This window comes from Pseudophryne corroboree, chromosome 3 (assembly GCF_028390025.1).
Source record: "Pseudophryne corroboree isolate aPseCor3 chromosome 3, aPseCor3.hap2, whole genome shotgun sequence".
Taxonomy (NCBI): domain Eukaryota; kingdom Metazoa; phylum Chordata; class Amphibia; order Anura; family Myobatrachidae; genus Pseudophryne; species Pseudophryne corroboree.
The window spans coordinates 402,748,856-402,776,679 of NC_086446.1; the positions used below are offsets into that span (position 1 = coordinate 402,748,856).

Sequence of the window (27,824 nt, forward strand, 5' to 3'; positions counted from 1 at the left end):
ATGTATGTATATATATATATATATATATATATATATATATCATACTTGCCTACCTGACCCTCTCCATGAGGGAGAAAATGCTCTGTTCCTGGACTTTCCTGGTAATGTATGATTGCCATCACCTGTGGTGAGCTAGTTAATTGATAATAAAGGTGTTTCACCACAGGTGATGGCAATCATACATTACCAGGAAAGTCCAAGAACAGAGCATTTTCTCCCTCATGGAGAGGGTCAGATAGGCAAGTATGATATATATATATATATATATATATATATATATATATATATATATATATATATGTAGCACAATAGAAGAATTGGCGCCCACAGTATCAATGCTTAATATTATGAACAGACCCTTTAACGGGTTTCACTCATAAAACATAGTAGTGACATGTTCCATCTAAAAACTTTTTATTATCATAAAAACATACTACTATGTTTTATGAGTGAAACCCATTAAAGGGTCTGTTCATAATATAAAGCATTTATACTGTGGGCGCCAATTCTTCTATTGTGCTACATAGTCCTATTATTAATTCCTTCTAACATGGAATTTAGAGGATTTAGGCTGCCACCCCTATATTTAGAGCAATAATTACATCAAATACACTACATTTATCAGCGCAGTGGGAGAGTATTGTTTTGATATATATATATATATATATATATATATATAAATCCAAATGAGTGGGTGAGTGCTCACTAATTTGGATTATACTATTCTGAGCCCACTACTTGCTAAGCTTGGTGTGCATATGGGAGATGTGAGTGCAGAACCTTTGGACTGGTTTGTGGGAAAAAATAATGACAGCAGACCACAGTGGTCTTATCAACATTTCAGTCTGTTACAGAGTAAATCCATTATATCCATTTTAGGGACATATATTATTATACAAAGAATGAATTGATAATATTGGCTTCTGTGACCTGAGGCGAATTAACATCCCTACACTGTAGCCTTAGCTAATTAGCATTTGAATAACCAAGCTCACATGGCCAGCTCAGCTCACTGATACAGCTAGCCCACATGCTGTGAAAGACACAACCACAGGTATGAATATACTGTACCCACTTGAAATCAGAGCTCTCTTTCTCCTGACTCCCACACTGATATACGCAGCTAGAAAGCCTCCAGAAGCATGGGCCTCCAAACGCCAGGGATGCTTGGAAGTTATTCCCCTGGATGGCTAAGTATCATACTCTCTATATCTGATAGATAGATAGATAGATAGATAGATAGATAAATGGCATAGAATAGTTAATTATGTGTTTGTGGTAAAGTAGTTGTGAAACGATTGGCATAGAATAATTAATGTGTAAATACATTTGACTTTAAGGTTAATGGTACTTGTGCAATCATGTGATAGTTGTGTGTTTGTGATAATACTCTGTGAGGTCTGTGGTGGTAGTTGGAACATTAGACAATCTGTAGAATAGCATCTCTGGTATACATTTGTGGATGGTGATTTATAAAAGATTGTAGTGGTTTTGTATGGTGCATCTTGCTGAAGTATAGAAGTCAACACAACTTCCTTTTGTTACTGTAGTCATGTGCTTGTAGCAATGGCATGCTGATATTTGTGGTTACTTGGTGATCTGGTCTTGTGATGGTTCATATAATATGGACAGCATACAATATGCTCTGGTTATTGAGATACTGTGTTGGCTTGGAATTGTGAATTGTAATTAGATGGCTTAGAATTGTAAAATTAGCACATATGCATTATATTGAAGCTTATACATTTTGGAATATAGTGGAGTCTTATGGCTTCTGCTATGTGATTATGGTCTAGCAAAGAATGCCATGTGTTTGAACTTGCAAACTTAAAATGGCTGCTGGTATTCCCTTTTGAACCATATGTTACAGACTTTGGAATCATGGGAGTTTTCTCAAAATGGAGTCTAGCTTCTGTCCCATGCGGTCTGTGGACCATGAAGTCACATGCTGCCCCTCTCCCCCCCCCCCCCCCCACAAACACACACATACATAAACCAAATCCAATCCCCTAAGGTATTTCTCTAAGATATATATCTTTTCCAATATATATCAATAAATCTAGGATTTAGCCGAGTGCTTTGAGAGATATCTCCCCAGTAATAAAAAAATATATATACACACATACATACATACATACATACATACATACATACATACATTCTCACTTATTTCATCCTATTTCTTATATAGTTTAAATCTGTGAAACTATTATATAGTGACTTGCATTGTATTTGACCAATACTCTTTAATGATAAAAGTGAATTCTATGAGTAGCAATTGTTTGTTGAAATACATTCTTATGATTTACATTCTATATGACTGGCGTGCATTCTTCCATGAGCAGAATATTCCTAATGATTTAAAGATATATATGTCTAGATGCAACCTCTGTGGGTTTGTTAATAAAAGGTACACAATTAGTGATGAATTATTATAAATCACTAAAGGGTTAAATTATACATTTGCTTCAAAGATATGAAATATAGTTATATAATACAAGCAATAGAATCAGACAGAGAAAAGGAGGGGAATAGAAAAGGAAAAAAGTATACCCCTTATCAGTACCCCTTATCACAGTCTTATTAAAAGATTATCCTCAAGGAAATCTTTTAATAAGACTGAAACATTGATAAGACCACTGTGGTCTGGTGTGATTATTTTTCTCCACAAACCAAGCCTTGAGTGCCGCACCTGCCTGTATCAAACTATAGATATAAATATATATATATATATATATATATATATTTTTTTTTTTTTTTTTTCAAGATCTCATTCAGCTGCATTAGCAATTTTGCAGTTATATATTATATGGACAAAAGTATGTGGCCACACCTGTTAATTATTGAATTCAGGTGTTTCAATCAGACCCATCACCACAGGTGTATATAATCAAGCACCTAGCCATGCTGTCTCCATTTGCAAACATATATGGTACAAACTGGGTCATTCTGAAGAGCCCAGTGACTTCAAGCATGGTACTGATAGGATGCCGCCTTTACAATAAAACAGTTTGTAAAATTTCACCCCTGCTGGATATTCCATAGTCAACTGTAAGTGATATTATTAGAAAGTGGAAGTGTTTAGGAATAACAGTAGCTCAGTCACAAAGCGGAAGACCACTTCAAATTATAGAGCGGGGTCAACGACTGCTAAGGCGCATGGTGCATAAAAGTTGCAAACGCTCTGATTCCATAGCTGAAGAGATCCGAACTTCCACTGGCATTAATTTAAGCACAAAAACTGTGAAGTGGGCGCTTAATGGAATGGGTTTCCATGGCCGAGCAACTTCATGCAAGCCTCACATCACCAAGCCCAATACCAAGTGTAGGATAGAGTGGTGTAAAGCATACAGAAAATGGACTGGGGAGCAGTGGAAACATGTTCTGTGGAGTGACCAATAACGCTTCTCTGTTTGGCAGTCAGATGGGTAAGTCTGGGTTTGGTAGATGCTAAGAGAACATCACCCGCCTGACTGCATTATCCCAACTGTGAAGTTTGGTGGAGGAGGGATAATGGTATGGGGCTGCTTTCAGGGTTTGGGCTAGGCCCCTTATCTCCAGTGGAGGGCAATCAATGCTTTAGCATACCAAGATATTTTGGACAATGCTATGCTTCCAATTTTGTGGCAACAGTTTGGAGAAAGCCCTTTTCTATTCCAACATGACTGCCCCAGTGCACAAAGCAAAGACTATAAAGACATGGTTTGATAAGTTTGGTGTGGAAGAGCTTCAGTGGCCTGCACAGAGCCCTGACCTCAACCCCATCGAGCACCTTTGGGATGAACTGGAAGTGGAGTTCTATTGTGCATGTGCTATATCGTAATATCGAAAAATATAAATATTGCTATATTGAATTGATTAGCACAAACCCAATCTCATAAGGAATTAGTATATTGATATGGGACAGGTGATTGGCCATCACTAATTGGCAACGCTAATAGTCTGCTCTCCACAAACAGGCTTCCTGGTTGTAATAAAGTCTGCCTCAGTGAAGCAGTAGCCATGCTCTCAGCTATTAGTGTGCACGTGACCTGCACACTAACCGACTGGGCATGTGTGGCTTCACTGTTAGTGTTGACTTGTGAGTGAAGGAAAAAATGTCACTCTGCTACCTTTCAACTGAGATTAGGGAGGCTTGCTGCCTGTATCCATCTGCTGTTACTAGGTGGCAAGCCTCCCAATGAACAAAGCTGCTAACTGAACTAATTTTCTTTTGTACGGCAAAGCTTCTTTTTTTTTTTCAAACACATTTTGCACTACAGATCAAAACAACTGGAATTACAATAATCATAGTAAATACTAATATAACAAACAACGAAAATTTATATAAATAAGTATTAAGGGAAACAAGGGGATGTAAACAATAAGGAAGGTGGGGGAGGAAAAAATGGATGAACTGGATGAACTACATCAGTCAAATCCAAGAACAAAAAAGTAAGACTAATGGACCCAATACATCTGCAATATATTGGGGCAATACCCATATCCTGTGATGACTGGGTCTGGGGATCGGGGATAATAAACATGTTTAAAAATCCCGATCCCGACCATTATCAGTGAAGATTGGGGAATCAGGCATTTTTCACATGGTAAATTTCCCTGATCCCCCAATGGATCGCCGATTGGCATTTCAGTCAGGGAATAGCTGCATAGATGTATGGGGGCCATAACAAATAATTCAAGTAAACATGGCAACCGTATACTGTACATATTTCGGGAAATGTAATAGGGTCCGAGCTTGCAGAGGTCCAGGTTTTCAGCCGATGTTGCCTATATTTTTAAAGCAGTAATCATTTACAAGGCAAAACCAAGTCCTTGTAAATGATTGCCGCTTTAAAAATACGTGCAATCTAATGCCCGATTTATACACTGTTTCTGGGAATGACGTAAAAACAAAAAATTCTAAAATAAGGTTATATTGTACTTATACTCTATTTTCTCTTTACAACTACATTTAGATCAAATGGCATGTCTCTACACCAATTTATAAAACTAGTCCTTGGGACCCAGTAAGGTAACCATCATTCCTCTTTTATGGATCATCCTCAGTGTTGCAAAAAAAAAAAAAAGTTATTCTACTGCATTGGACATCGTGGTCTTCCCCATCCCTGAATGAGGTGAAACAGAAAGTACTGCAACCTTCCGAGATATCAACAAAGGTGTCATTAACTTTTTCAACAAGTGGGGCTTATAGTGCATCCGTAAAGTATTCACAGCACTTCACTTTTTCCACATTTTGTTATGTTACAGCCTTATTCCAAAATAGAATAAATTCATTTTTCCCTCAAAATTCTACACACAATAACCCATAATGACAACGTGAAAAAGGTTGTTTTTTTGGGTTTTTTTTTTGCAAATTTATTAAAAATAAAAAACTGGGCTCTGACTGGGACACTCAAGGACATTCACAGAGTTGTCCTAATCCACTCCTTTGATATCTTGGCTGTGTGCTTAGGGTCATTGTCCTGCTGAATTTTGCAGAAAAAAAATGAATTTATTCAATTTTGGAATAAGGCTGTAACATAACAAAATGTGGAAAAAGTGAAGCACTGTGAATATTTTCCAGATATACTGTTTGTATTGACAAAATAGATCTCTGTCCAAAAACATATTTTTTAATTGTTTAAATCTACAGACTGGTATCTTCATCATCGACTTTTGTCAGAATTACGATCTATGGGCCTAATTCAGCTTGGATCGCTATTGAGACAGAATATGCGATTTTCTCAATACTGCTTCTGCTAAAAATGAATGTGAAGAGCCGCCGGTAAAGGTAGAAAATGCCCACCGATGCAATTACAAAATTACTTATGCAATCGCAGAATTGCGATGCATCGCGCACCACACTATTTATTCTCCCTCCGGTGGTGTTGTGGATACCCCAAGAGGGAAAACAGTTGTCGGTATGTCGACTGTCGGGATTCCGACTCCGGTATGCTGAGCGCTGGGATTCCGACAGCCCTTATGCCTCCGTGTGGTGAGAGGTGAACAAGAGGTTTACTGTCACTTGTGAATTTAGATGAGTGCATTTGGGTATCAATACATGAAAATATACTGCTTAAAATAAATGGTGTACACAATACATAATTTCTTCCCACCTAGGGTATTCGTGGTCCACATTACTTTTCAACTATGAAGTAGAGTTTACAGTATATTGAACTACATTGCTGGAATATCAACCACCTGTGGATAATGGTGTGATTATGTCCAAGCCATTTTTTGTTATTGAGGGCACTGTGATTATTGCTCGTATAAAACAACACATACCACATGCAATGCACATTATTGTGTTTTATTTTTGGGACTCCACATCTGAATACCTCAACTGTGGACACTAATCACGATCATACAAGAATCTACTTATAATAGGGATCTGATTGTGCTGAAAATCCATCTCCTTTCTGTAGACAACTTAATATACTTGACCTACAGTATTCACAGACAAGCAATGCTACCAACGTCAAACAAATACATTTATTGGACTTGTCTTGCTCAGCAGTCTTTTTTTTTTTCTAAGGAGATTTTATTGGTGAGACGATACATAGAAACAAGGAAGTGACCTTAGCAGCGGTCTCAAGATGACAACCAATAAAGTAACATAATGATACAGATGAACATGACAAGAACAGTGTGGTAACATATACTTAAATGGTTGTTTGAAAAGTACATTTAATAAAGCAAACTATACATTATCATCTCCTAAGTATTATTTAAAACATTTTTAGAAAAACAAGTTGAAAAAGGGTGAACAAAGAGGGAATAGAAGATTGAGAGAGAAGGAAGGTTGGAGTATAATGAAGAGCGAGAAAAGGAGGGTGGGGTGGTAAAGATAAAGATAAGCCGACCAGTCCGGTGTAACATTGAAGGGATATAAAAACCCTCATAGGTTGTGATTATAGCTCAGCAGTCTTTTTAAAAGACACAATTATAAAGTTGCTGATAAAGTCTATTTTTGCCTCCAACCAGCAGAGCCACCTGCAGAACAGGAACACAACTCAGGCTGTTTATTGTCTGATTGTAGAATTGTTGTCTGCGAACTCACAAACCATTCTCATCATGACTGATAGTCTTTCCAGAAGATGGATGAGGGAAACATCCAAAGAAGATCAGTTGAATGCCCACACTTCCAGGCTGTGAATGTGGAACTGCTCCTTACTGGACAATATTGTATTGTTAAAAGTATCACATTGTTGACTTCTTCCATTGTATAAATCTCCATCCAACCAAAGACCAAAGTTACCGCTGTAAACAAAAAACAAAACAGAGTTCAGTAATCAGGTGTCTCTGATAAAATGCTTGCTCAACACATATCCAAGCATTTGCAGAATACATACCATTTACCACCACCAAATGTCAATGACTGACTGTCCCCTTTAATAAAAAAAGTATTGTTCCCTGTCCACCGAAAAACCTGTGAAGAAATATGATTTAGATGGAAGCATTTATATTTATGGCATGCTCGACCAGGCTCATATTTGGTAGTGGAATTGCTTTAATAAGAAACATTTGCACATATATATATATATATATACACATATTACTAGGACCAGGGCCTTCCAAAGAGCAGACGATAACAAGAGGTTCATTACAGGTATATTTTCCAAAAGACAAAAAGCGGTTTTGTATTTGAATGGTATGCCTGCATTTCCCCCAAAAAGAACAACCTAATGGTGTGACAGCACTCATACTGATGGATAAGTAATCTTCATTGATAACAAAATCAATCTACAGCCGTAAAGACAAACAGTTGTCCCGAAAAGTTTTTTTTTGTACCTTTAGATGTGGTGAGAAACTGAAAAGGAAGGTCTCTCCAGTCCCATAGAAATTAGAGCTAATCCTGAGCTCATTGGAAGAGAAGCCTCCAAACACCTGCAAGAAATACAGTAAGTTTATACATTTACATTCATAGATAGAAGCAGCTTTTACTCCTATGTCACATCTGTCTGTGCGCATATGTACTCAATATTACATCACTCAGTGATCATGGGGGTCATTCCGAGTTCATCGTAGCTGTGCTAATTTTAGCACAGCTACGATCATCTTCCCAGACATGCGGGGGGACGCCCAGCACAGGGCTAGTCCGCCCCGCATGACAGTCCCCCCCCCCTCCGCACAAGTACAAAAGCAACGCACAGCGGCGATGATTTTGTACTTGAAGAGTAACTGCCAGCCAGCGCAGCTCTTGCAGCTGGCCGGGAGTTACTCGTCGTTGCCCCAGGGTCGGAGTGGCTGCGTGTGACATCACGCAGCAGCTGCGCCCCGCACGGTCCGACCACGCCTGCGCAGACAGTGGTCAAACGCCACTGTGCCGCCCCCTCCTGCCCAGTGACCACCTCTGCCTGTCAATCAGGCAGAGGCGATCGATAGGTAACGACGGCCTTCGGCCGTCTGGCATGTACCAGCGCACTGCGGTGGCGGTGAATGCGCAGTTCCGACCCGATAGCTGTGCTGCGAACAACTGCAGCATGCGATCGGGTCAGAATGACCCCCCATGTGATAAGAGTAAAGACGGCAATATTTCGTTACTTTTTTTCTTGCTAATTTGGGCTTGTATAATATGGGCATACTGTATTAAACATATCCAATTTAGCATAAAAAATTAGTAATAATGGCATCTCCCACGTAATCAATACAAACAAACATGCAGAGTTCATTCAGTATTTATAGACAAAGTGAAATACTGTAGATTAGAGTAATTGTAGCAGACGCATAAATCAGCAACGTGAGAAGTTACTCATAGCCACAAAAAACTAGCTATACAAACGTTATAGTGAACTATAGGAGAAGATATTTACGTTTATAGATAAAGCTATTTGTAGAGTTACCCTAATTTAATACACCTATGGCGATGGCCATTAAGGACCTTCCTGAACCTGCAACTGAAATATTTTGAAGGTACATTTTGGAAATTAATTTGCCGAAATTGATACATTAATTCATCTGACAACAATTATTTTCTTTAGAAACCATAAATCACCATTTACACGTAAAACACGACAAACTCTACAGCCCTGAACAGTCACCGTAGCAGTCTCCGAGTAACAAATATATAGAGATCAAGAACAAGTGTAACTGAAGTTGCTAAAGCAGGTGCAGATGCTCGCTTTTTTATTTTCACAGAGTTAGGCATTCATATTATATAGTGTAGCGTTATGCACTTATATTATATATTACAGCATTATGCATTCATATTATACACAGTTGAGTCACATTATTTTGACCACCTCCTACAGTTGACGTTGGCAGTGTGTAGCCCATGAAGTACATCACATGTCATGCGCTGGCTTGGTGGGTATATAATGTGTGTGATAAGCCATCTGCACACATATCACTCGTTGCTGTCATGGGTAATAGGGGCAATTTATCAGAGTTGCAAAAGGAATGGTTTTCGGGACAAGGGTGGCAGTATTTCTGAAATAGCACAGTATGTGAACTGTTCACATGCTGCTGTGGTGAAGGTATATCGTGACTGGACAAATGGCACCATTACAAATAACCAATGTGGTAACTGTGGGGCACCACATGCCATTCATGTGAGGGGTGAACGTCGGCTATGAAGGTGCGTGAGGGCCGACCGACATGTGACAGTGGAGCAGCTCACCATCAAAATGAACTGGTGTGTCTAAAACGACCGTCCACCTCTGAATCAACCCTTGTGTTCACTTTCAGATTGCAAGAGATCTTTTGCTGCAGTAGATTGGGGCAGACCTTCTGCATTTAAACTTAATTATGCCATTATGATCTTAACAAGTTATAAAATTAGCTAACTGGGGGAAAAAATTATTTGTGGGAATTGATTATGTTACTGTTGTATATGTTGGAATCAAGGAAATGTACTGTGTACTAGATGTACTACACTGTAGTGTAGTGTATCCTATTAGCCCTGAAAAGCTGGCGCAAGCCACGGTTTATCAGGGATTTTGCTTCACCTGCCTCAGGCCGTGAAAACGGTGCTGTTTCTCACGAAAACACACAGGATTCACAGAACCTGTGTGTTTTTGGGAGAAAGGGCATTTTTTATGGGCGATCTAATAGGATAGCCTGAAAAATAGCGAAAAATCAATGTTTCATTGCGGCTAACAGGATTTCCCACCCATAATTTAACTCCAGTATACTTTTGACTCCTCTTTTAGACATGCTGGTGAGGTCATAATAAGTTTATGACATAATAGTGGATATTTAATTGCTACTTACTAAAGGTCACATGGTAATTATTTGTTCAAAACTCTCTGGTAATGAAAATTACCTTTCCCTCATCATCCTTCACAATCAGCAATGTTGGTGAAATGATCTCACTCATGGTACGGTACATAGACCTCAGGCTAAAGCCATGTTTGTCTGTACTATATAGTAGTCTCCAATTATATCCAATGACTTTTGCTGGCAAATGTTGAGCAATCTGAAATATTAAAATTATTTATTAGTTTTATGAGCAAATTCAACACATGCATCCAATTAATAGAACAACTCAAATATTTTAGAATATAGGAGCCTGTGTTCAAATTTATGAGCCAGGCAAATGTGAAAACATTTTTATATAGTATATATTAATAGTGGAACTTACAGATAGCTCCCATCCCATTTACAGTACATCCAGCTCACCACCAAAACAGATTTTACACCCTCCCAAAAATGTACATAAAGTTTAAAGTGTTATATTTGAAGACACATGAAGACCTTAACTGTGTGTAGTTTTTATATTCTCCCCGTGCTTGCATGGGTTTCCTCCGGGTACTCCAGTTTCCTCCCATTATCCAAAAATATACTGGTAGGTTAATTGGCTCCTGACAAGAATTAACCCTAGTGTGTATGTGTGTGCAGGGCCGGATTAAGCCTTGGGTGGGGGCCTGAGGCACTTAGGACAGGGTGGCCCTGTTGGAGGGGGAGGGTGTATATTAGATTGTGCATAGCTCTCAACATGACCCATTCTGGGAGTAACAAAATGCTCTCTACCTGAACTTCCTTTTTAATATATGATTGGCATGACGTGTTGAACTATTTAATTGATAAAAAAGCTATTTCAACAAAAATTATTACAATCATAAATTAAGAGGGAAGCCCAGGTAGAGAGCATTTTGTCCCTCCTCGTATGGGTCATGGTGTGAGGTATGGATTGTGTATATTAAATATAAACCAATGGTGCATATTAGATTTAAACTAATAGTTTAATAAGGCCTGGGTACTGTTTATAGCTCCACCTAATAGAGAGACAACTATTTGATAATGTTTTCTTGTAGTCGAACAAAGACAACTAAACAACCTAAAAATACACATAGAAAAATAAAATCTATAATATTATGCAATAGCAGCAGCCTCTGTACTACTAACACACTGGGACAGGACTCAGGAGGATGCTCTGTGTGTGTTTCTCTCTAGACGTGAATGCTCTCATTAGATAACAGGTTACACAGGACCCTGACGCCCAGGCAGGCGGAGGAGAAGCTGGGATCCCTGGGTCACTTAAAGCTCTATATCTCTCCGCTGGTTAGGAAGCTCTGTTGGTAGCTCACGAAACCTGATACTCCTGTGTCTCTGCCTGCAATGCATACTGTCCTGTTCACATACTGGCAGCCTGGCTTTGCTGCTGCACAAGAGGGAGAGCTAGTGATGTCAGTGTGCTCTGGCTGGGGAGCTCCTTGACAGAAGTGGGCCTAGGGTACAGTATGCCCTGCATCCCCCCCTTTAATCTGGATATGTGTGTGTGCATCTACATGTCTTTCAGCACCACTGGGGCAGGAACTGATGTAAATGGACAAATATTCTCTGTAAAGGGCTGTAGAATGTGTGGGTGCTATGTAAATATTAAATAAGTGTGGCTAAACAATTGCCATTTTGGTAGGCTATATATTTGTTGTTCGTTTCTTCCATTGTGCAGGTATGAGATTTTGAATGTGGCTATAAATGAAAATAATAGATGAGGGATGTATCAAGCATCACATTTTGGTTGCGATACATCCCACCATTTATAGTATACATAGTGGCATTAATAACGCCAGTGTGTATGCAGAATTTTCTTCTGAAGAGCTGTCCTTTGCGCATACCGCCTAACTGTCCTGATTTGGTGGGACAATACCGTTTTCAGGGACTGTTCTGCTGCCCTACCTGCGGCCTGCAGTGTCCGGCGGTGGGGGCAGTTGGGAAACCCTCTCTCACTTGCTGCCCTGCTTAGCAAAGTGTCTATTCCATAGAAGAAAGAGGGACAGGGGACATGGCCAGCAGCTCAGAGAGCACTGGCCATACCCCCACAGTGATAAAAACGGGGTGGTTCACAGTCACGTTACTTCCTGCAAGGTCATGCCCCCTATTCACAAGTTCATGGCCCTAATTTCAGGAGATCGCCTTCAGCACACACATATATCCCTCCTCAGAACCATGCAAAGTTGAGAGGTATGATTTACGATTATAAGACTACCGAGTTTATGACTGGCCAGCGCATGCAGAAGTCACCAGGGACACCTGTCAGGGATGCTATTGGACCCCTCTTTGTGCACAATGCCTCCAAAGGGTCCAAGTTATCGCATTCTGAAGCTTAGCACATTTGGGAAACACATCTAAAACTCTAAAAATGTCATTTTTCTGAGTATTTGGCCACATTTTGCATTTAGTACATCCCGCCCTAAGGGCCTAATTCAGCATGGATCGCTATTCAGAGAAATCGCAAATCGAGTGATTATCAAACAACTGAGCATGCGTAGCATTCACATTGCGCATGCGCGAGAGGTAATAGCAACAGAAAATGCGTACAGATCATAATCACAATGTAGCTGCTGTGCGACTGACAGGAAGCCAGCGTGACTGGGCGTAAACCTGACGTTTTCTGGGTGTGTCAGAAAAGACACAGATGTGCACAGGTGTTTTTGGGGGAGGGTCTCTGATGTTAACGCAGACCTCTTCGGGGCCATCTCAGTTGCAGAGTAATGGCTGCCTCATACCTACTCACATTTGCTCAGACGGCAAAGTTTCTTTGATGTTCTGGAAATTGCATATGCATCTGCAAGTGGATATTGATCTGCGATGCTTTCACAATTTTGCACAGGGAATTTTTTCTTCCTGTTGGGGCAAAGCCTTTCTACTCGCAGACAACTGCAATTTCTCTGATTAGTGATCATGCTGAATTAGGCCCTATATCACAAAAGAATGGCACTCACCTGTCTGACATGGTCACTTTCTAAAATCTGACTACTGCCAATCAAAACTGGCTCTTCTACTTCTTCTTTGGATTTCTTGCAAACCTTTGCCTGGGTCTTCTCTTTTGAGTCTTCTATGATTTCATAATCTGATTCATCACTGGAAAGTGCTTCATGCAGGTTATTTTTCTATGAGAGAGAAATTGCCCTGTTTTACAAATGAATTAACATATCATATCAAATTTAAAACCCAGGAATTCCAGGTTCACAACAAATGAACAACAGAATCTGCATGCTTACTAGTGGCAGAAGTAGGGAGGGGGCTCTTTTCCTGCACAAAGCACATATCTGTTAGGGTCTCCTGCCCTGTGCTGCCACGTCGTCATGGCAACCGGAAGACAAGTGCTGGTGGAGTAACCTGAGCGCAGCTGATACTCCGGTTCGGGTCTTTTGCTGTGCAGTGGTTATAGGCTCTGTGCACGGCAGGGGTTTTTGTGCTCACAGTCTGTGAGGTCTGAGTGGGGCGTGGACAGCACCTGCTTTATAAGGCCTCTTTTCAGGGTAAGCAGATGCTGCTGAATCTCTGTTGGTTAGTCAGTTCATGAAAGTTAGCCAGTACTGTGTAGCTTTGTATTTGTTTGTTGCTTACTGCAAATAGGCCTGGGGATTTGGTATTACACTCTGCCAATCCAGACCTAGCAGTAAGACTGGAGTCAGTCGTTTAGCTTGCTGGGGTTCTGTTATTACTCTGTGAACTTAGCAAGTTTGCGGCTGTATTCTAACACTTGCCTGTCTAATCCTGTCTCACTGTGCTAGGTGTCAGGGGTCAGTTTAGTGGCAGTAAGCTTAAACCTGTGCACTGCAAGTGAGAATCAGGATTGTGGAGGCTCTCCTTGTGTCTATCATTCCATCTCTGACCAAGGAGTTTACTGCCACACCCGTTGGTAACCCTTTAGGGTTTTGCTGTTGCCCTTAGCAACAGCATTTCGGGTTCTCTACGTATTAAAACACAACATCTTGCTTTTTACATCTGAGCAGTTCTAATACAAGGGAGATACCCAGTTCCTTAGCCTCTGGGCTTCTCTGTTCACTGTGTGTGTATTTTGTTACCCTATCACCTTCTGTGTACGTTATGTCATATTCCCCAGTTTGTCTGTGAGTCCATTTGTTTTGCATAACAGTTCAAACACCAGTACATTCCTGCAGACACTGGAGTGCATAACAGTTCTGACACTAGTACTTTCCTGCAGGCACTGGTGTGCATAACAATATCAAACTTTTTATTAAATCACTTAAGAGAAATTGATTGGTGGTGGGTGGATTCAGTTGTGTGGTCTACCTGTCTTAGGAGGGTATACACCATACTTTCCTACTTTTAGTCTTTACGCCTCTGGGAAATACTACGTTGTTTATTTAAAAGTGATTTAACAAGTGCAGTTAAAGAAATTCTATTCAACCTCTATGCTTGCCAGGGCACTGGGTAAATGCCTGGTGGGCCCACTCCCGTAAGCCAGGTACACACCTATAGCTATATCTGCAGATCAGTTGAGCTACAGATATATCTGTAGACAGATCAGGCAGTGTGTGCTGCGCAGCCGACGAGATATGTCTGTGAACGAAGTATATATATAAAGGTCTGGGAAGGCCGGCACTCCCTGTCTGTGATAATTAATTGCGTCGGTGCCCTCCAGTTGCCATGCTCACACAGGAGACCGGAACACACATCAATTCCGTGAGGCGGCACTGAGACAACTGAATAAATAAAACGAGGGGTCCCAAATAGTGGATCAGCATTTTAGAGTCTTTACTTCAACTCTTTCATCAGGATACAAGTGAAATGACATTAGTGAGTTTAAATAGATAACATCAGTAAGCTCCACCCCCAGCAACAAAGGACCGGATGTGGTTACAAAGAATTGTGTGTTGGTACTATTAATCCATATCCATATCGGTGTAATCGGTTCACATCACTGGCTATTCTGCATGTGCTCAGAAACTGAGAATAAGGAAGACCTTGTTTAAGTGCAGAGGGAAGGAAACTTCTATGATTTAAGAGGTTGTTTCTGTCCGTAGGTTTTACGTAAATATCTGTATTAAAAGCTTGTAAGTGTCTCGTGATTGTAATGTTGACATAATGAATGCTAGAAGTGCCACTCTCCCAAGTAAATTTTATGGGATGCTCCAAAACGTTATGAGTGTGAAATAATAAATCTAATGTACTCGAAGTTCCTGTCCAAAAAATTAAAAGGTCATCAATATAGCGCTATATAGTGGGAAAAATAAAAAAGTACAATACTAATGGCAACAGACCTTTCTATCAAAAGGGATAAGAAAAGTACAAGGAAAAGGAAGTTAGTGTGGTTTGTGAAAGAAGTAGCAAGTATTGTGAAAGCAAAAAACATGGCCTTATGGAAAGATGAGAAAACACAGAAAATGAAGACAAAGAGGTATGTATCTTGTTAGACAGAAGGAGGCTAAGAAGGTAATCAAATGAGGAACGGCACAGGCTGAAGAGAAAATGGCCCTGTCAGTATGTCACGTCTGGCAGGGTTTGAGGATCCGGCAGCTGAGATTTGCCCGAGGAGGTAGCAGGCTGTGAATGAACCAGATGAGGGGGCTGGATATAGTTCCTTCGCATGGGACACGGAGCAATGAAGAACGTAGGTGAGGCTTGAGAGTCAATGGAAAGTATTTATTATGTACAGGGCTGAGGTAGAGAACCGAGGCTGAAGCACAATGGTTAAAGACGTGGCTGGAGGTGAAGAACTGCGGACTGTGATTCAAAAGACGAGACTGTAGATGATGAACTGTGGAACTGTGGATGGTAGTTTAAAACGTGGCTGGAGACAAGGACTGTGGACTGTGGTTTGGAAAACGAGGCTTGAAGATAATAATCTGCAGGCTGTGGTCAGTGGTACAAAGGCGTGGCTGGTGAAGGAGATCTGTGGAGTGTGGCTTGAAAGACGAGGCAGAAGACCCGGGGCCGACTGTGCCCAAAGAGTCTTACTGGACCGGGTTTTCCAGGAGCGCTTCCACAGGCAGTAGCAGGCAAGAAACGGCAGGGCTGCAGCAGCAACAGAGAACCGACCAAGCAGGATCAGGAGGAACAAAGATACAGCAGGAATCCTGGGAGCACAGGCTAAAGCACCTACAACAGGGTTGTAACTTGAAGCACTGGCATCCCTGTCCTAAACCAGCCCCCTTTTATAGGGAGAGCTTCCCCTGGATTGGCTGGAAGAAACAGGAAACAGGAACTATGCTTAAAACTTGGTCTCCAACATGGCGGCGCCCAGTAATGCAGACCTTTTTGCAAAGCCACATTGCTCACTGCCCCTGGTCTCCAAGCAACGGTTCAGCAAGAGCGACCCGCTGTAGCGGCGTCCCGCCGCCACGAGCGGACCCCCTCACCGCAGCTACTGCTGCCCACGGATCCGGCGCAGCAGCCCACCTCCGCCGCTGCCCGCACAACGCCAAGGAAGCCAGCCCCGCGGCCCCAGCGTACCGGTAAGACTCCGGATGCTGACAGTACCCCCCCCCCCCCTTTGCGGGTGGACTCCGGACACCTATGTGGTTTAGTTGGAAACTTGGCATGAAATGTCCGAAGAAGTCTTGGAGCATGGGCATCCTCTGCATCTACCCAAGATCTCTCCTCTGGCCCATACCCCTTCCAATCAATAAGGTACTGGATGCGACCATAACGTCTGCGAGAATCGAGGATCTTGTGAATCTCAAATTCATCTCCATGTGCTGATTGGATCTTGGGTGATTTAGGCAGAGCGGCTCTGAACCGATTAAGTACCAGTGGTTTTAAGAGAGAAATATGAAATGCATTAGGAATTCTTAACTGCGGAGGTAATTTCACTTTGTAAGCCACAGGATTCAACACTCTTTCGATTGGGTAAGGCCCAATAAATCTGAGAGCAAACTTTTTTGTAGGAACCTTTAATCTTAGGTTACGTGTGGAAACCCAAACCCGATCTCCTACCTTAAGGCTTGGTACAGCTTTTCGTTTCAGATCTGCATAGGTCTTATATCTCTTGGATGTCTTGAGCAAAGTCTTGTGAACTTGTTTCCAGGCTTCAGTAAATTGACGAAGTGTTGACTCTGCGGCCGGAACCTCGAGCGTAGGCAGAAGTTAGAAGTCAGGAACTCTTGGATGGTAACCATAATTAACGAAGAATGGAGAAGATTTTGTGGCAGAGTGATAAAGATTGTTATGGGCAAATTCTGCGAACGGGAGGAAGTCCAGCCAGTCATCCTGTGAGGAGGACATGAATAAACGCAGAAAAGTCTCCAGATCCTGGTTCACTCTCTCTGTTTGACCATCCGTTTGAGGATGATATCCTGAGAAGTTTAATTTCACGCCAAGAGCAGAACATAGGGATCTCCAAAACCTGGCCACAAATTGAGGACCTCTATCAGACACGATTTCCTGGGGTAGACCATGGAGTCGAAAGATCTCTGCTATAAACAATTTTGCCAACTGGGATGCAGATGGAAGATTAGCCAGAGGAACAAAGTGTGCCATTTTAGAGAATCGGTCAACTATGACCCATACGGTGTTCCGCCCACCAGACATAGGTAAATCTGTAATAAAGTCCATAGAAATATGCGTCCATGGTCTTAGTGGTACCGGCAAAGGATGGAGTAACCCGGCTGGTGGACCCTTGGGACTTTTATGCTGGGCACATTTTGGACAGGCAGCTACGAATTCCTGAACGTCAGTCCTGAGATGAGGCCACCAGTAGGAGCGCTGAATGAATTTAAGTGTCTTATGACCGCCCGCATGGCCCATAAAGGAGGAGGAGTGAGCCCATGTAAGAAGTTTTTTGCGAAGATTTGGTGCAACGAAGATCTTCCCAGGAGGAGGAAGTGGAGAGGTATTAGTTGCAGAAAAAGAGGTGGATTCCAGGATAAATTGCTCTTTTGAACGGTCAGAGGGTTCTTCTGAACTTAGGGAGCGAGATAATGCATCTGCCTTTTTGTTGAGGGAACCTGGTCGATAACTGAGTTTAAAATTAAAACGGGTAAAGAAGAGTGCCCATCTTGCTTGGCGTGGGTTCAGACATCGGGCTGACTGTAGATACAGGAGGTTCTTGTGATCCGTGGTCACTGAAATTGGATGCTGAGCTCCCTCCAACAAATACCTCCACTCCTCAAAGGCCAACTTAATTGCCAGTAATTCCTGTTCCCCAATAGCGTAATTCTGTTCAGCGGGGGAGAATCTTCGCGAGAAGAACGCACAAGGATGGACCTTCTTGTCCTCGAAAAGCTGGGATAATACTGCTCCTGCTCCTACAGTAGAGGCATCAACCTCCACCAAGAACGGACGGCTGAGATCGGGTTGTCGAAGAACTGGAGCAGTCGTGAAGGCCTCCTTTAAAGATGAAAAAGCCTCCAAAGCCTCCGGAGACCACTTGGCAGGATCAGCTCCCTTCCTAGTTAATGCGGTTATAGGAGCTATGACAGAGGAATAATTTTGAATGAATCTTCGGTAGAAGTTAGCAAACCCCAGGAAACGTTGAATTCCTTTAAGGGTAGCTGGAAGTGCCCAATCCTGAATCGCCTGGACTTTAGCGGGGTCCATCTGTAACCTCTGCCCTGAAAGAATGTAACCGAGGAATGGAATCGTGGGTACTTCAAAGGTGCACTTCTCTAATTTACAGAATAACTGATTCCTTCGTAAACGAGTTAACACTTCTTTGACTTGTTCCCGGTGGGTCTTCAGATCCCTAGAAAAAATGAGGATGTCATCCAGATACACTACCAAGCAGTCATAGAGGAGATCTCTGAAGATTTCGTTAATGAACTCTTGAAAGACGGCTGGGGCGTTACATAGGCCAAAAGGCATTACCAGGTATTCATAATGGCCGTCGCGGGTATTAAATGCCGTCTTCCATTCGTCCCCTGGGCGAATACGTATAAGATTGTAGGCCCCCCGTAAGTCCAACTTAGTAAATACAGTAGCTCCTTTAACACGGTCGAACAGTTCTGGAATCAGAGGTAACGGATATCTGTTCTTAATTGTTATGTCATTGAGACCTCTATAGTCAATACAGGGCCGCAACCCCCCATCCTTCTTTTTGACGAAGAAAAACCCTGCTCCAGCCGGAGATGTAGAAGACCTAATGAACCCTTTCTCCAAGTTCTCCCGTATATACTCCGACATGGCCTGTGTCTCGGGAAGTGAGAGAGGGTAAATTCGACCTCGGGGAGAAGTCTTACCGGGTACTAGCTCAATGGGACAATCCCAAGTACGATGCAGAGGCAAGGTGTCCGCCCCAGGCTTACTGAAAACATCTTGAAAAGATTGGTACTCCACAGGAAGGCTGGAAGGGTTGGAAGAACAGAGAGGTCTAACTGAAGGTAAACAGTTCTGAAAGCAGTCTTGTCCCCAAGAGAGAACATCCATAGTTTGCCAATCAATGTGGGGATTGTGTCTGATTAACCATGGAAACCCTAGGATTAGTTCATGAGAGGCTTTAGGAATTACAAGGAAAGAGATTTCTTCTGAATGGAGAACTCCGACCTTCATCTTGAGAGGAATAGTACGAAAGGATATAATACCCTCTGGGATATAACTTCCATCCACTGCGGTAACAGAAATGGTACGATCCAAAGGAACCGTTTGTATTCCAGATCGTTTGACCAGAGCTGACATAATGAAGCTTTCGGCGGCTCCGGAGTCGAGTAGTGCAGGGATGAGAAGAGAAGAAGAAGGGAGCTCAATTGGGTTAACAGGACAGACTCTTTCTTGGTATGTAATTCTGAGAATTCTCCTAGCTTGACCTCTCCAGCACAAACTAGGAGCGGGCGTTTCCCGGACGTAGACTGCAAGTTTTAACAAAGTGATCAGATGCACCATAATACAGGCAGAGGTTCCCTTGTCGCCGTCTCTGACATTCTTCATTGGAGAGGTGGGAGCGATTAATCTGCATGGGTTCTTCCACAGTTGGTGATGATGGTATTGGTGGAAGAACAACTCTAGGCTTAGGGCGATCTGACCGCAACCTCTCCATACAGCGTTCTCTGTACCTCAGATCTAACTTATTGCATAAAGAAATTAGTTTATCCAACTTATCAGGTACGTCCTGAGTTGCGAGGTCATCTTTGATCTTTTCGGAGAGACCGCTCCAGAAAGCTGCAATGAGAGCCTCCTCGTTCCAGTTCAGTTCTGAGGAAAGGGTGCGAAACTGGATCACGTACTGACTGACCGTACGCGTGCCCTGACGCAGGCGCAGGATCTCCAATGAGGCGGCAGAAGTCCTGCCCGGTTCGTCGAAGATTCTTCGAAAGGTGGCCAAGAATTCTGGATAGTTAGATAAGATGGGATCCATCCTCTCCCACAAATATGAAGCCCATTCCAACGCTTGCCCGGTAAGTAAAGAAATTATATAGGCTACTTTGGTTCATGCTGATGGGAAGTTGGCTGACTGTAGCTCGAACTGGATTTCGCACTGGTTAAGAAACCCGCGGCATTGTTTTGGATTCCCATCAAATTTACTGGGAGGTGGCAAATGCAAACGTGGAAGTGGTACTGGTACAGGAGGAAGCGGGACCGGAAGTGCCAATGTGGGAGCAGCTGTAGATACTTGAGGGGCCGTCATGGCAAAACAGAGAGAATCGAGACGTTCGGACATACTCTGCATGAACTGCACGATTTGAGATTGTGTGTCCTCCTGCTTACTTAAGCGAGACCAGATATCTGCAGTTGAATCCCCTCCTGAGGCCTGATCACCCGTCGAATCCATTGGGCCAGTGCTTACTGTCACGTCTGGCAGGGTTTGAGGATCCGGCAGCTGAGATTTGCCCGAGGAGGTAGCAGGCTGTGAATGAACCAGATGAGGGGGCTGGATATAGTTCCTTCGCATGGGACACGGAGCAATGAAGAACGTAGGCGAGGATTGAGAGTCAATGGAAAGTATTTATTATGTACAGGGCTGAGGTAGAGAACCGAGGCTGAAGCACAATGGTTAAAGAAGTGGCTGGAGGTGAAGAACTGCGGACTGTGATTCGAAAGACGAGACTGTAGATGATGAACTGTGGAACTGTGGATGGTAGTTGAAAACGTGGCTGGAGACAAGGACTGTGGACTGTGGTTTGGAAAACGAGGCTTGAAGATAATAATCTGCAGGCTGTGGTCGGTGGTACAAAGGCGTGGCTGGTGAAGGAGATCTGTGGAGTGTGGCTTGAAAGACGAGGCAGAAGACCCAGGGCCGACTGTGCCCAAATTGTCTTACTGGACCGGGTTTTCCAGGAGCGCTTCCACAGGCAGTAGCAGGCAAGAAACTGCAGGGCTGCAGCAGCAACAGAGAACCGACCAAGCAGGATCAGGAGGAACCAAGATACAGCAGGAATCCTGGGAGCACAGGCTAAAGCACCTACAACAGGGTTGTAACTTGAAGCACTGGCATCCCTGTCCTAAACCAGCCCCCTTTTATAGGGAGAGCTTCCCCTGGATTGGCTGGAAGAAACAGGAAACAGGAACTATGCTTAAAACTTGGTCTCCAACATGGCGGCGCCCAGTAATGCAGACCTTTTTGTAAAGCCACATTGCTCACTGCCCCTGGTCTCCAAGCAACGGTTCAGCAAGAGCGACCCGCTGTAGCGGCGTCCCGCCGCCACGAGCGGACCCCCTCACCGCCGCTACTACTGCCCACGGATCCGGCGCAGCAGCCCACCTCCGCCACTGCCCGCACAACGCCAAGGAAGCCAGCCCCAGCGTACCGGTAAGACTCCGGACGCTGACACAGTAGGTAAAGGGGGCAAAACTTTTTATAATTATATAAGTGAAAGGAGAAAAACAAAAGGAGGAATAATAAGACTAAAGACGGAGAGGGTAAGTTTTGTTGAGGGAGACAATGTAATACATGTAGCAGATCATCTTAACTGTTTTTGCTCAGTATTCACTACTGAAAGAGAGGGGAAGGGGCCACAATTAAATTGCAATTATATTCATAAAAATAAGGGAGATACAAGTACATTACAGAGGAGAAAGTCCTAACAGAACTCTCAAAACTAAAAGTGCATAAATCAATGGGGCCAGATGGTATACATTAAAGGCTTAAAGGGGTGCTGGTAACACTATTAATAGAATTATTCAACCAGTTGCTAGCTACAGGAGTAATTCCAGGGGACTGGAAAAGAGCGAATGTAGTTCCACTGCACAAATGTGGAAGCAAGGAAGAAGCAAATTACTACCTACCAGTGAGCCTTACATCAGTAATCAATGGAAACACTCTTAAAGTAAAGAGTTGTAGAATATAGAGATGTGTGCCAGCCCATTTTTGCTGGTCTTGGTTCTAATACAGTGCGTTATCTGGTTTTGGATTCAGTTTTGCCAAAACCGTCTCACTATTTTAGTTTTGGATCTGTATTTATTTATTTTTTCCATGGATAAAACAGCTAAAATCACATAATTTGGGCATTTTTTGTTCCTACAGTATATTAACCTCTATAACATTAATTTCAAGTCATTTCCAATCAATTTTACTACTTCACAGCTCACAATATTGTTCTCCAACATAGACCAACGGCTGGCTAAACTAAGCAACAGAGCAGCGGCACAAACACACGGCAGTTATTTATATTTAAAATGTTTTGCAAATTAGTAATGTATTAGCAATAACCTATGAAACCAACTTGCAAGTACTTTAAATAGAAAACAATCAAACACAGAAATTTACTAAGAATCATATGTAGAATATCACTGCTCTAAAGTGGTAGTCATTAACAAACAGCAATGAAAAAAACAACCTAAACCATATGTAAAATAGCAACAGCAGACGTGGATGCCCTCTACACATGTGCACATACATATTCTCAGTGCCCAATCTGTACCTCTCTCCTGGGGGCCCTGGGCCACTGATGACTGGCACTCTGTGCCCATGTAATGCCCCGTTCAATCAGCCTTTTTTTGAGCAGCTCCCCAAAATTTTCCCAACCATAAAAAAAAAGAGTTCTGTAACTGCTGGATACAGTGCAGGACGTATACATTGCGGGTCGGATACAGTGAGGTTTACAGTGCAGGTCGATACAGTGTGGGTTACAATGCGGGTGAGATACAGTGTGGGTGGTTTACATTGAGCCTCTGATGCAGTGCAGGGCATATACAGTGCAGGTCGCATACAGGTCGGGTCCAATACAGTGTGGGTCGAATACAGTGTGGGTTACAGTGCGCCAGATACAGTGCTCATTGGATAAAGTGGTGGCAGTGTAGGATACAGTGCGCGTTGGATACATTGTGGGTTGGAAACAGTGGATACAGTGCGAGTTACATTGGAGGTCAGATACAGTGCAGGTCGGATACAGTGCGGTTGTCAGCGGAGTTGGCGGTGCATGGGGTGGCTGCGATCTTCCATGTGCTCTGCCCTGCTGTGCCCACTGAAATCTATGAGGAAGCGCTTTTTGGCTGAGAGCCATCAGCGGACAGCCCCATGACTTTAATGGGACTTTGAAATTGGCTCCGAATCCAAAACCCACTAGATCTGACAGTGGGAGTATGATGCTTTGGTTCATTTTGGGATCCAAGTCAGATGTGCAGATCTGAGCCCTGTCTTTTATCGCCTGCTCATCTCTAGTAGAATATATAAAATCTAGCAATTTACAGGATCCCACACAGAATGGATTTACTAGGGGGAGATCATGTCAAGCAAATCTTATTGACTTTTTTGATTGGATGACTAAAGTAATAGATCAAGGCAGGGTCAAACGCAGGATTTATACATCTATGCAAAGGGCGGCATAGATGTAGCTTATCTACACTTTAGTAAGGCTTTTAACACTGTCCCACATAGCAGACTGTTAAATAAACTTGAAAGCTTGGGAACCTAGGTTGCTGATTAATTTGATTTTGTAAAGGCCCGTACACACTGGTCGATGTATCGGCCGTTCTCTTGAACGGCCGATACATCGCGGGACCGTCGGCCAGTGTGTACGGGCGATACGTCTGTGAACTCCGTCGTTCACAGACGTATTGCGTCGGCCGCGCAGCACAGCCGACAGCCAATATATCTAACGATATATTGGCCCGTCGCTGTGTGTGTACGGGGCGGTCGTCCGACCGCCCGTACACATGCTGCGGCGGCCGGCGGTGATTGACAGGTGAACTGGGCGGGCGCAAGCGCCCGCCCGCCCAGTTCATGACGTCAGTCCCCCGACGGATCGGGCTGTGTGTATGCACAGCACACTGCCCGATCCGTACATAGATATATCTGCAGATCAATTGATCTGCAGATATATCTAATAGTGTGTACCCACCTTAAGACTATCAAAGTGTTTTGTTTTGTTTTTTATACTGGTATGAAAATAAAACACAAGAAAATGTCTTGCTAACACTAATCATTACTTTCTCTTTTTATACATATGAAAGACTGGATTCCCATTGATGTCTATGAAACTATGCATCCTTTTTGAATGTGAATTTTACGTCTAACATTTGACAAGAGTACAGCTTGTACTGTATATCATCTTTAATTTGGGTCGAATATCTTGAATGCTGACCGGCCATGTGTAAGTTGAACAGGATTGTACAGTACCTCTCCTGTACGCTGCACCACAGGGCTGGAAATTCCTGACAGCGTATTGTGTATCACATTTTATTGGCACTCTGACCTGTCACTTTGTTGCTGTATACACATTTTGAAATGGTACAGTGTTGGCTAAACATGTAAAACCTTGTAATGTAAATAGAAAACCTGCATGACCTAATAAGAAATAGATACATAAAACATTAAACTAGGTTCCAATTACAATGTTTCACTGGGCAAAGTCATAATTTCAATGACAATTGTGTCATTAGTGTTAAACAGGAAAATTACTAGCAGCTGGAAATTTAAACAGGAAAATTACAATCAATAGGTCTATTAGCCAGTTAAAAGAAATAAAAGCACACAATATATGTATTGTCTGATTTTCTGCTGTTAGTAGAAGAGCGCCTATATCCATGCTATTTCAGCAGATCAAAGTGCAGCAGGAATTCAGCACAAATTAGGGATGTTCGCAGCATACACTATATGTCTGCATTGATGAGTTATTTAGTTTTGCTGGTGTGTACAGATTATTTTCATAAAACACAATATTCCCATTCTGAGGCGCTTTCATGATATAATTTTGCTGAACCCTCAAATAAGTGTACAAATACAACAGGACCACCGGCGTATCTATAATTGTTGCAGTGCATATGAACCCATTGGGTCCAGGGGGACTCACATCACGCCCGCGGTCGCCATTTTTAAATACTCACCTATCTGGAGTACAGTGTCCACTGTGGCAGCACTGCAAAAGCACTGGGAAAATGGTGCGGTTGCCATTTTCCTAGCATTTTGGGCATCGCAGTAGGGAGAATCACTGGGAAAATGTCTGCTGCACTATTTTTCCAGAGCACTGTGCATGAATAGTAGACTTTAGCGCAGCACTTGAGTCTACTAGCAGCGCCATCGATCACAGTGACACAGAGACTCACTGCCAATCCGTGGTGAATTTCCCACTAGGCACGTGTCTAGGGGCACCAATTGCTGGCTGAAACAATTGATTGAAACACCTGCCGATGTCACTGTTTTGATATCCCACCCCAGGTACATGCCAATTCTGGCTTAGGGCCCATTTATCATTAAATATTTGTGGCCAATTACCCAAAAACACTAGTTTTAGGGAGATACCTGATGCGATTACTCCATTTTAGAAAGCAGCTGCATCTCCCGTTTGTTTCTATGGGGGATGCAATGCTGTTAGATATACCAAGCTCTGGGATATGAAGCATATATGCGCCACAGCACTAGAGTGAACACATCGCAGGAACGGGTTCCTTTTGGAGCCCATGTCCTGCATGTGCTATTTAATACATCAGGGCGGTATAATTGCATCCTGCAATGTGATTTTGGACGCTAATAGCTAACCAATTAGTTTTACACCATTAATGGCCTTCCTAACGATGGTTACATAGGAGGTCAGTAGTAACCCTGCGTTGCGGCGCCGGCTCTGAGTCTGTTAGCCCTGCACTGCGGCGCAGGCTCCGAGTACATCACATCTCTCATTTTGATGTGTGCGCTGACTTAGCTTAGCTGTTTGTCAGCACTGCAGCCTTGCCCACTCTCTCATTCATAGGTGGGCAAGACAGTTACAAACATCTTGCCTCCCACCTCCATGGGTGTGGTCTCTGTCTTCCTGCAGTCATAGCCAGATTAAGGGGTGGTGGGCGCAGGGGTACTGTAACACCCCCCTCCCCCACCCTCTGTCAGGGGCCCCACTCAGCTGCAGCACACTGACATCACTAGCTCTCCATCTTGTGCAGCAGCAGAACCAGGCAGTCAGAATCCGAGCAGGACAGTATGCAGTGCAGGCAGAGACACAGGAGTATCAGGTTTCATGAGCTACCGATGGAGCTTCCCGACCAGAGTAGAAATAGGAGGGGAGAGAGAGCTGTAAGTGAACAAGCGATCCTAGCATCTCCTCTTCCCCACCTAGGTGTCTAGTTCCTGTGTAACCAATTATCTAATAAGAGCATTCGGGTCTAGAGAGAGTCCTCCTAAGTACTGTCCCAGTGAATTTGGAGACCACAAAGACTTAATACAGAGGCTGCTGCTACATACCTCCCAACATAGCCCTCTCCAGGAGGGACAGAATTCTCTGCTTCTGGACTTTTCTCTTAATTTAAGATTGCTGGCACCTGTTTTGAACAGGTAAATGGATTAGAAAGGCATTTCAGCACAGGTGATGGCAATCATACATTTAGAGGGAAGTCCAGGAGCGGAGCATTCTGTCCCTCCTGGAGAGGGTCATGTTGGGAGGTATGCTGCTGTTCTTGCATGTGACAAGATAAATTATAGATGTTATTTTTCTATGTGTATTTTAAGGTTAAGTTGTCTTTGTTCCACTACAAGAAAACTCTATAAAATAGTTGTCTCTCAATTAGGTGGAGCTATAAACAGTACCCAGGCATTATTAAACTATTAGTTTAAATCTAATATATACTATTGGTTTAAATTGAATATACACAATTCATACCTCCTAACATGACCCCATTCCAGGAGGGAAAAATGCTCTCTCCCTGGACTTCTCTCTTTATGGATTGCAATTTATGATTGCAATCACATGTGTTGAAATACCTTTCTTATCAATGAAATAGTTCAACACAGGTGACTTCAATCATATATTTAGAGGTAAGTCCAGGTAGAGAGCATTTGCCCTCCTGGAATGGGTCATGTTGGGAGGTATGCACAATCTAATATACACCATCCCTTCCCCTGGGTCTTAAGTGCCCCTGGCCCTCCAAGGCTTAAACCAGCCCTGCCTGCAGTGTGCATGTGCAAAACACTGATGGCCATCAATGGTGTAACATTGCATGATTTCATACCATCGATGGTTCTTGTTTGTGTTTCCCATTGATGGCAACCATCTCCGGGAAATACACCAATAGCAATCCTTAAATTGGTGTGATCTATATTGAGCGATAAACCGTCTTCCACCCCCATTGCTGTCCCTCTTTACCCACCTCAGTCACAGTTTTACTGTACCCTAATGTTTACACCCACATGTTGTCTCTCTGGGCAGGGTTTATTTACTAATGTTTGATTTTGCATTTTTGGTGGTTTTGTATTAAACTTTCATCCAATTTTGCAATTTGGACATTTACTAAAGGCAAAACTGAATGTAAAATCGAATATAAAACCAAATCCCGTTCAAAATTGAAAATTAGCA

General features: G+C 42.8%; 1 protein-coding gene across 1 annotated transcript; it reads right to left on the reverse strand.

Annotated features, from left to right (window-relative positions):
* Nucleotides 1-6,486: 6,486 nt before the first annotated feature.
* On the reverse strand, nucleotides 6,487-27,522 carry LOC135057297 (TLD domain-containing protein 2-like). The gene is made up of 6 exons (XM_063963186.1): nucleotides 27,481-27,522; nucleotides 13,149-13,316; nucleotides 10,247-10,399; nucleotides 7,774-7,869; nucleotides 7,335-7,411; nucleotides 6,487-7,242 (listed from the first exon to the last, which is right to left on the reverse strand). The coding sequence occupies exons 1-6, from the start codon at nucleotides 27,520-27,522 to the stop codon at nucleotides 7,107-7,109; spliced, it is 672 nt and encodes a 223-aa protein (XP_063819256.1). The 3' UTR covers nucleotides 6,487-7,106.
* Between the last annotated feature and the right edge of the window lie 302 nt (nucleotides 27,523-27,824).

Bases quoted from the DNA above. Each gene is read 5' to 3' on its own strand.
- LOC135057297 (XM_063963186.1), bottom strand. From the start codon at position 27,522: ATGGTTGCCATCAATGGGAAACACAAACAAGAACCATCGATG. The intron at 7,870-10,246 runs GTAATTTTCATT...TATTTCTTGCAG, and splicing joins TGAAGGATGATGAGGGAAAG to GTGTTTGGAGGCTTCTCTTC. The intron at 7,243-7,334 runs GTATGTATTCTG...TTTTGTTTACAG, and splicing joins ACATTTGGTGGTGGTAAATG to CGGTAACTTTGGTCTTTGGT.